The 10579-nt window shown below is 43.7% G+C and overlaps 1 protein-coding gene across 1 annotated transcript in view; it reads left to right on the top strand.

The window, feature by feature from the left end:
• Positions 1-7441: 7441 nt before the first annotated feature.
• NEU4 (neuraminidase 4) overlaps positions 7442-10579 on the top strand; it is a 20855-nt gene continuing 17717 nt past the window's right edge. The window contains exon 1 of the mRNA XM_025216970.1: positions 7442-7513. Coding sequence (XP_025072755.1) covers positions 7498-7513 — 16 coding nt within the window. The 5' untranslated portion in view covers positions 7442-7497. The remainder of the gene's footprint in view (positions 7514-10579) is intronic.

Below are 10579 nucleotides of genomic sequence, written 5' to 3'. Positions count from 1 at the left end.
CACTTTTTATGTGCTCCCCTTTTGTCCCTTAGGCTGCCCTGGATTTCTGTGGTCAGCCAGGGAAGCCTCCTGGCCCCTTTCCCTCTTTTTCCCTCTCATCGGGATTGTCTTGCTTTGTGCCTGAAGGATCATTTCCTTAAGGCACAGCCACCCTCCTTGGGCTCCCATCACTTCAAAACTCCTACTCTGCAGTGCGTCCTTGACTAATCACCTGAGTTCATTGAAATTGGCTTTCCATCCTTTCACCCTACTAGTTACCTTACTCACTTGACATTTTATAAAGAATTCTATTATTAGGTGATCACTGTCCCCCAGGTGACCACCGATCTGTAGGTCCCCTACCATGTCATCCCCCGTTGCCAATACCAGATCCAGTATGGCATTCCCCCTAGTGGGACCGTGTACCTCCTGTGTCAGGTGGAGGTCCTGTACGCAGGACAGGAACCTGCGTGAATGGTGACTCTTTGCCGTCTGTGTCTCCCAGCAGATGTCTGGGTAGTTTAGGTCCCCCATGACTACCGCCTCTTTTTAGCTTTTATGGTCTCCGAGAGCTGCCTCAGGAGCCCCGAATCTATTTCTTCCCCTTGGTGTGGGGGTCTGTAGCAGACCCCTACCACCAAATCCCTTTCTCCTTGCCCCCCATGTAGCCTAACCCACAATCCTTCTACTTCCTTGTCCTTCGATTCTGTCTTGATGAGGGTTGATGTATATTGCTCATTGACATAGAGTGCACCCCCTCCCCCTTTCTTCCCCACCCTGTCCTTTCTGTACAATCTGTAACCCTCAATATGTACCGCCCAGGCATGGGAAGAAGCCCACCAGGTTTCCGTTAGCCCTACTAAGTCATAGGTGTTTTGTGCAAGCAGGAGCACTAGTTCATCCTGCTTGTTCCCCATGCTCCTAGCATTAGTATATAGGCACTTGAGCCCTGCGACTGGTGCCTTTGCTGCCCCCCCGCTCTGAATCCCAAGGGGCCCCTTATTTCTTACCTTCTCGTTGCTTACCTGTGCTTTAGTTTATCCAGATGTCATCCACTTTACCACAAGAGTGGACATGACGACTGATCTGTCATTGGATAAAATGCTGACCGTTAAAAACTAAAATCTTAATACAAGTAGATGAGTTAAGTTATTTTTGTCCTGATGTTTGTCAGGCTGCAGCAAGAAAACTGAAGTATTCATGTAGTGATTCATAAGAAAATTGCTTGGTTCTAAATAGTAACTTGAACCCTATTTATAGGGAATACAGAATAGAAGTTAGTTTATCAGCAGCTTGTTGGAAAGAATTTCCAGTGCACAAATTTTGGGGATGAAGCTCCATAAACCTGGTGGAAGAGTTCTCTGCAAGACAAGCAGATTATCTTGATCTGTAAAGTAAGGACAATCAGCTTTCTCATTAAAAATCTCTAGATGCTATAACAAATATCTTGTTGAATGAATCAAAGAATTTGACTAAACTGGCTGCACAATTAGTCGTTTTACATCAGCCATAGACGTTTGCTGTATGTGCTTTCTAAGTCTTTGAAGAGAGGAGGTAGATTATGAAAAGTTTTAATAGCATTTTCTAACCAAATAATAATAGATACATTGCTGCAGCAAGGTTCAGACAACGGGCTAAAGTCTGTAAGTGAATGTACTGTCATGAGGCTAGGTATGTTTCTTGGGACTTGGCTGCCTTTTTTAGTATTTAAAATTTCAGTGCTGAAAGAATATTTAACTCTCCTGGAACCTCAGAAGCAGAAATATGGGGCATTTGTGCACATGCACATGCCGCAGCTGCAGACATTTGAAAAGTGCCCGGTGTTGCAATGCGTGCAGCTATATGAATGGCAAAATGCACATCAGTGCTGAGAAAATGGCAGTGGTGTGCTTTTGAAATAAAACACCTCAGAGGTGCTTTAGTTCAAAAGCACACCGCCACCATTTTCTACACGCTGACACACATTTTGCCGCTTATATCTGCATGCAGCGCAGTGCATTTCGCATCAGCTCATGTGCAGAGCAGACTCGATTAATCAAGTCTGCTTTGAAGTGGTGGATCTCTGGCGCATTGCAGGACAAAAAGATGTGTATAAATGCCTATGGGCAATACTCCCAGCAATGGGGTTGGCAAAACAGCACTGACCCCTGTACTAGTAACAACATGTAGCTGATCATACAAAATGTCTGGAGAAACTTGCAAGTGAGGTTTTCCCCCAAGAGGTTTACCCAAAGTAAGTCACAGTGGGTGCATCTACATCTGCAGTTAATGCAGATAATTTAATATGCTGATTTCTGGTACCATTGGGCATGTCTACACATGTGCTTCACCACACATTAGACTAATCTAATGTGCAGTAAAGTGTCACTGTCTACACAAGCACAGTAATTGGTGTGCAGTAGGTTAATTTAAAGTGCTGTTTGCTAGTACCAACAAGTATGGGTACTAGAAAACGGCGCTTTAAACTATTATGCCAAAGCACATGTGTTATATACTGATTTGGGAACCTTGTTCCCAGGCAACCCAGGCAGCAGGGGGCCACAGCTACTGCCTGGCTAAGCCCCGAGCTCCAAGGGGCTGGGGGGAGCTCCATGTGGCTTGGAGCTGTTCCCAGATAGCTGGGAACTGCTGCAAGAGCTCCCCCCACCTTTTCCCCCAGAGTTCAGGGCTAACCATGAGGCCACGTGGCTGGGAATTGTCCCTAGACAGCTGGGAGCTCCCTCCCATCCACCCATCCTCAGGGCTCATCGTGCCCCCTGCCAGTTCAGGGCTGCCCCCAGTGCACCCTGCCAGCCTGGGCTAGCATCTGGGTGAGCCTGGAGTTCCCCCTGGCTTCTGCAGGGGAGCAGAGCAGGCAGGAGCAGCCCTGGGCTAGGCTTCTCCTATCACACTCAATTTGTTCCCAACCTGGCCACATGTGTGGCTGTGCACCTAAGAGCAGTTTAATGGGCCTGAATTTACTGTGCAGTAAATTCAGCTGCATTAATTGCATGTGTAGATATGCCCACCACATAATCCCAAATTTAAGTGGCTGTTTTAAAAAGGTTTGTATGATTTTTAAATGATAAGTGATTAACTAGTTGAGGTAGGATCAAGCAAATCGGAACACTCTTTGGAGATAAAAAAGAAAATCTAGGTCGCAGTCTTGAGATTCCATGGAGACCTATGCTCCTTCATTCAATTGCAAATCAGCAATGCAGTTACTGCATCTTCTGGTTTGCATATTTCTTTGAGGAAAACAGTCAATAAAAGCCGTATTTTCTCAGTTAGCCACTGTACGTGCCTCATAGAACTGTCTTAGCATTTGAAACTCTTGAAAAGAGCCTCCACCAAAGCTTCTACTGAGCAGTTAGTTCCTGTACTATATGATCTGACTACTTAGTACTTGGCAGGCAACAAACAACATCCATGTAGCATTCTTTTATCTCTGGGTTTTAAACTCTTCTTTCTAGAAGAGTGCTAAATTAAATATGCATTACAATCCAGATGTTCTTAGATTCTGGAAGTCTTAAAGGAGGTATTATTCCACCTTCTCTCTGTACTATATGATTTCAAGAGCAAAACTGCAAGGTCCAGTGTGGGCATACTCACGAGACTATAGTCCACTGTGAAGATCTTCAGAGGCTTTCAGAAAAGTGGCATCCCCGCAATTCCTATATCTGGATTATTTTTGATGCCTTAATTTATTTGTACAATAATTATCAATATCTGACAATAAACAGGTTATAGCCCTTAATTTCCATTTTTACAGGTGCATCAGTCAATTCAAATTCCTCATTGTGTTAAGCACAATGAGTTCCCCAACAGAGTGAATGCAAAAGCATATTTCATTAAATTTCTCAGATTGACTATTGCCAGCAAATAATAACACTATATATAGATATAAATATAGATTTCTGATCCAATCAGAAATAAACAGTCTTACAACTTAGAATCTCTACATCTTACAACCTTGCACCATTTCTAGAAGGTGGCCACCCTGTTAGGGAGGTCTTACCCAAATTCAAAGACTAAGTTCTAAGACACATTGGATCTTCCTGATATCTACAGATGTGAACCTCAGCAAAGGATGCCAGAGGAACATGTCTCAGAACACTGAGTGCCCTTTTATCCTCTTCCTCAAATAGAGGCTTACAACAGTATGCAATCTGAATAAGACAAAGGTGGTCAGAAAAACGATGTACTTAGTCGTATTGTGATCATGCTGAAACATACTGACCTTCACCAATCAAGAAGGTCTGAGTTAGCCTTTTTTAGAATGTTCTCTTACTTGTGGGTCAGTTCCTTTTATACTTCCTTAGTCTCAGTTATGCTAATTGGCTTACCTCAACACAACCAAAAGCCTACTATAGCTAGTATACAGGCAGTCAACCTTGTCTTAAGTTGAAACATTGTAACTCAGAACCAATTTTCTCATAAGAAACAACGTTATAAATGGAGGATTGGTTCCTGAACCAAGATCTGATACCCTATTTTCACCAAAAATACCCCAGAATTTTGTACTCGATCAATTATAGATGAGTAATATAGCTACATTAAAGTATTTATGTTGTAAATAGCAATCATATTGATTTGGAAGGACTTCTTTGAGGTGACTTTGCCGGACTTTTGGTTGGACTTTCTGAAGGGTTTTTGACTGGAATCTTCTCAGGAGTCTTGGCTGCAGGTTTTTCTGGAGTCTTGTCTGCTTTCTTAAAGAAAGTGTCCAAGGAAGTTTGGACACATGTTGGAGATGAGCGACGCAGCGTTTGCTGGCATGGCGTTGCATCGGATCAAGCGTTGTAAAGTCGAAACTGACATCATAAAGTTGAAATAAGGTGTCAATTTATAAACGTTGTAAGTGCAAAACGTTGTAACTCAAAACATTGTTAGTTGAGAACTGCCTGTAGTCAATGGAGCACTTGCCTGGGCATCAGAATAGCTGTGTTCCCAGCTTTGCCACTGAAATACTGTGTGACCTGTGGGCAGTATCCTCAGTCCCCCCCTTCGCCTGTCTTGTCTCCATAGTATATGAGCTCTCTGGAGCCAGAAACAATTCTTTTTTATACAGGAAAGACTTAACTGAGGATGCTAAGTGCAATTATTATTGAAATCACCACAAAGGCATTAAGTGGAAGTTAAGAATTTAAATCCATGTGAGTAATACATTAGGTGCCTGAGAGCCTACAAGGGCCAATATTTTTGTCAAAAACTGATCTTAGGTCCTAGTAGGTTCAGCAATTGCATGTGTCCAGAGCTACTGTTATCTTGTCTCAGCCAAATTGGGAGGTACCTAGACCAGCCTAATGTCATTTGGGATTCATGAACTAGGGGTCCTGATCCAGACAGTGAACATAGGCCACACTCACCACACATGAACAGCATTGGTTTTAGCACCCACAGTTACTCTCACTTGGCAACCCAGCCAGCAGTGGCAATGGTGCCCATTTCTTGCAGAATACCCTAGTGGTTAAAGCACTATCCCCCACTTGACAGACCACTGGGGGAACTTGTCTGGGGTTTCCTGGTGTCTGTTCAGGCCACAGTTCTGCTTCTCTCATACAGCAATACGGCTTCCCCAGGCTGGGGGAAGAGGATCCTTGGCAGCTGCTCCCTCATTCCCCTGGCTGCCCACACCCAAGGAAAGGGCAATGGTCCCCTCGCACACCAAAACACTGCTGCACACCATGGGGGAGGCCACTGGAGCCGCCAAACCAGGGGATGGCTGACACCTGCAACTCCCGGTCCTGCTAGGAGGACGGGCAATTGTTTCTCCTCAGCAGAGGAAGTTTGTGTAGAGGAAGCAAAGGCCTATAGCAGAGTAGAAAGTTTTTTATCCCCTGCTATGGATTGGTAGGAAGGAATAATTGCAGGAATCAAGGGGCTTTGGGTCTGTGCTATTGCCAGAGACTGATCCCTCAGTCAGCCTGTGTCTGCTTGCCATAAACCTAGGGCTAGGCTGGAGGAAGTATTTCTGTTACTGCCTATGGCCAAGAGACTGTCCTGTGGCAGTCTTGTACAGTAAAGGCTGAGGGTTTATTTTCAAAGTCACCTTCACGTGTGACTCAGAAATGGCAGTGAGGTGTCAGGTCAGTAAGCAAGAGAGCGCCCGTGTGGCTAACTCTGTCACTCCTGGGGATTGTTAATAAAATTTCTTCCTCTGAAGAAACTGCACTGGCCCCTGGCACCCCTTCTGCCTGCCAGCACCACAGCGTAACTGGAGCATGGCCCCCACCCCAAAGGGGCAAGAAGGGTGTTAGCTTTACACCAGTGTAGGCAAAACCAAAGCCTCAAAGACAGAGGGACTGTTAAGGACTCTCGTTACAATAATGGCAGCAGCTGGGGACTAAGAGCCTTTACAAAAAAAAGGGGATTAATGCTTACCAACCAGGAGAGTTAATGGAGACTAGGGTTAGGTGTTTTCTGTACAGGGCAACAGGCCTGCAAAGGAAAATAGCTCCCTGCTTGTCAGGCTGCCAGACACTGACCGGAGAAGAGCCTGACTCAGAAGCAGGCTCAAGAGAGCAGGGCTCTTTGGGACAGGGGAAGCTGGAGTTGAAATCAAGGATTCAACTGTCGACATGAGTGCCTTTCACATAGATGAGAAATATAACATCTACAAAGAAAGAACAAATGTGGACAGTCGGGTCTAGAACAGATGATGAGAAATACAAGCTTGAGAAAAATGAAGCACTTCAGTTAGGGGAAGCTGCTCAACAGTGAGGAGATGAAGAGACTGCACCAAGGCAGCTAACACGTTTTGGGTTAGCGCTGAAAGAAATGAACCCGGGTCTCTCTTAGTACACCCCTCTCTGTCTCAAGCCTCCAGGGGTCATTGCATCTGGTTGGAGCTGTGATTCTTTGACTTGCAGACTGAGCGTGGTTACCACCCTGCAGTTCTGTTCCCTTAAGAGGCAATCATGCCTGTGACAAGCCATGCAAAATGTGCTTCTTCCTGCTGGGGTGTTTTCCTGCAGTAGAAACTGAGTTTTTACTTTCTGCCTTATTTAAAATGTTGCCTCCATCTGTGACTTTGAAAGCAGGAAAGAAGGTACCGGTGGCAGGGGAATTTAGGGGAAGGCAGCAAGAGAGTGTATGTGGCTCACTGCCACCCCTCAGAGCTTGTTAATAAAGCACTTTCCTTTGGAGCAGCTGCACTGGTCCCCTCTGTCTGCCTGCACCACAGCACAACTTGAGAACAGCAGCCTACCCCTCAAAGGGTGAAGAAAAGTTTAAGTACTGAGTAACACTTATTCAGAACAAAATATTTCAGGGGAAATACAGCTTAAAGCCAACAAATGATCCTGTCAGCATATCTAGCTCTTTGCTAATGTGTACCGTTCCCTGAATCTAGGGAGGCTAACTTCTACAGGCTGCCTCTCTGTCAACCTGCCTCCCAAGACTTCTCCTAATAAGTGAAGCCCCCTTCTTTTCCTGAGAAATGCTTTATAACAACTAAGTTTTTCCTTTTGTGCTCCAGACTTCTAGCAAAGGCAAAACAAGGCCTGCCACCTCTTGAAGACAGGATCTTAGAAGTGGATGGCTTGTCCTATGTGTAAGTATGTTCTAAAACAATGGTCAACAATGTTTTGTAGCTGGAACGGACCTTACAAGGTCATCCAGTCCAGCCCCGGCTCAAGGCAAGCTGATCCCTGACTAAATCATCCCAGCCAAGTATCTGTTTAACCTGCTCTTGAAAATTTCCAGGGATGGAGATTCCACAATTCCTCCAGGTGGCCTGTTCCAATGCTTGACCACCCTCTTGCCAGAAAGTTTCTCCAAATCTAAATTTCTCCTACTGCAGTTTGAGACCATTCCTTCTAGTCCTGTTCCCTACAGCCACAGAGAAAAGCTCACCTCCACCTTCTCTATAATTGTCCTTAACATAGTTGAAGACTGTTCTCAAAACCTGTTATCTTGCTGCTTTGTTCTTTCCACACTTACCTGTTTACTTAGATCTGTACTGTCATACTGGAAATTCTAACAACCTACTCTTAGTTACACAGTAACTTTAGTTTACTACAAAGTTCACTTAAAATACTTGTGCTATCAGTGCACAGGCCAGTATGCGTGGACTTATTCAAAGTAGCTCCACCACTATTACAATTACCAATGCAACTTTTCTGTCTCCTGTGGTCAACTGATGATCATGCAGCCAAATTACTTAAATTTCATTCTCCAAATAACTACTAGGTATGGAGAATGGTTAATAAGAACAGCAATCTGCAGCAAGGTTTCCACATCTCTGCTTGTGCTCAGTACTACATATAAAAGACTGTTAGCCTGCTGACTTGTTATACAATACATGTCCTGCAAAAGTTTCTTCATAGCCAGTAATGCTGTTAGTGACTAGTGGTCAGTTCTAACTAGAAATCTGTATTTATGGACATATTCTTATTCTTATTATTGTAATCTATGAACAGCTTTTTTTAAAGGTATGCCACCACCTGCCATTAATGGCAGTAAACCAACCCCCCTCTTCATGAATTTGGGTAAAACTTCCCATCTTGAAGCAACTTATAACTATAATTTTAGACAAAGTAGAACTGGACCAGATAAATGCTAGGCTTCTTAGCAGTCCTGTAGTTGCTTCAGTAGTGTGAGTAACATTTACTGTTTAATTGAATAGTGTCAGGAACGCTTCTTGAGCTGTTGCACCATTTGCAATAAACTTGATGCACTGAGAGGAAACTCCCACAGGGGACTGTTAAGAGGTCATTTATCTCCTGGTCTGTGTACCTCAGGTTAGAGTTTATGCTTCCCTCTACCATCACGTGTCATGAAAGAGAACAAGCCAAATAAGGCTGTTTGGCCAGTTTTATTTATTGGGTGAGAAGGTTGTGCCCAGGAACTGTCCTGGCCTTCACCCACCTATTTGACAGGGATTTTTTGTTACCTGCTTTGCTTGTTTTCCTCTGGTGTTGCAAAGTTACTGGTTAAACATTATACTCGTAAACTTGCAGATATGCCTGCCATGGTGCTGCTGTTAAGGCAGAAATACTAATCTTTCTGTTATATTAAGGCTACTATTTGTTCTCTACTCCCTTTCCATTTTAGCCCTTTCCCCTACCTCCATGACCTGTTTGTCCTCATTTCTTCCTCCTTTGTTTTGTTTTCTAAAAGCAGAAAATGGAGATTTGGCCTAGTGGGCTGTGACCAGTTCATTAGGCATGAATACAATTAAACTAGTCCCAAATGAACTGGAATGATTAATCCAGTTAAGAGGTAGACAATGCCTATGCTATGTGCCACATTGCTGTTTGGGGCTTCACTACTGGGTGAAAATTTCTCCAGTTCAGACCTGGGCACATCTACTAAGCACTGTGCCCCTTGCAAACTCAGGGGGAAAAGGACAACCTGTGAGGCATAGAAAGGAGCAGGATTATAGCAGAAAGCACTGTGGACATTCTGGACTTGCTGCAGCCCACAAGCAGCTTGGGCCTTGCTGCCATAAATGAGAGCTGCCAGGGACTATTTTGATGCCTAAATATGACAGAGACAGATGTAAAACCTTGGAAGCTTAGAAACTTCCAAGACTATTACAGTGAGATGTGACAGACACCTACCATGTTCAAAAAGACTGGTGGCAATGCGCTTCCTTGTTCTTATGCAGATGAGGTTCTTTGGGTAAATGCAATAGCTTTTATTAGACCAACTAAATAGTTGGAAAAATTGTTCTTTGCAAGCTTTTGGGCACAAACACCCTTCTTCATGCACTCTTTCTATGCTTGAAGAAGGGTGTTTGTGCCTGAAAGCTTGCAAAGAACAATTTTTCCAACTATTTAATTGATCTAATAAAAGATATTGTATTTATCTGAAGAACCTTGTCTACCTATGTCCTTAGACCAGCACGGCTACAACCAACACCTTCCTTGTTATTGACTCCTTGGCAGGATGCAACTGCCCAGGCAGATAAACTGCTCTGAAGAGCTGGAGCTGATTTTGGCACAGAGCATAAAAACAGACATAGGATTTCTCCCAGGACAAAGTCTTCTATTCTGGGATCCTACAGAAATACAAGCCCAATGTCCCACTTTAAGTACCTGTGAAATGTCCAAGATAACACTTTTTCTGGGGCTAATTTGAGTTTAATTGTCATTCACGTGTAAATGCCTGTGTCTGTTTTGATGCAAGTCAAAGCCCAGGGCAATCAGTGCTAGGATAAACCCAACATCTGTTTTCACTCAGAGAGACACACTGGATCTAAGAATTGATCAATTTTGTGCACCTGCCAAGGTCCCATGCAGCTGATGGGTGACACTGAGTTAAGTTCAGCTTGGGTGTACACTATTGTTTTAATAATATGCTTTTTCACTTGGGCCCTATTCTCTATTGAATGGGATGGGTAGGCAGGAGGGGGTGCTGTGAGAGGGATGCCAGAATTTCAAGCAGATCCTTCTTTCCTCTGTAGAGTTAGCCCAAGCCCAAAGTTCTTAACTATATACAATTTATTAAGTTATAGTATACATAAACATAAAACTAAATATCATATACATATATTTACACAGTGAACACTAACCAATAACCAAGGTCAAACCCTAAATAACACTATTTACAATGTCACAATACAACATTTCAATTAAAAAATATAAGGTGCAAACATGAACAATCTTAATAACAT

Source organism: Alligator sinensis, unplaced genomic scaffold (genome assembly GCF_000455745.1).
Source record: "Alligator sinensis unplaced genomic scaffold, ASM45574v1 scaffold863_2, whole genome shotgun sequence".
Lineage (NCBI taxonomy): Eukaryota > Metazoa > Chordata > Crocodylia > Alligatoridae > Alligator > Alligator sinensis.
The sequence above is the reverse complement of the archived record's forward strand: the minus strand, read 5'-3'. Positions and strand labels throughout refer to the sequence as shown.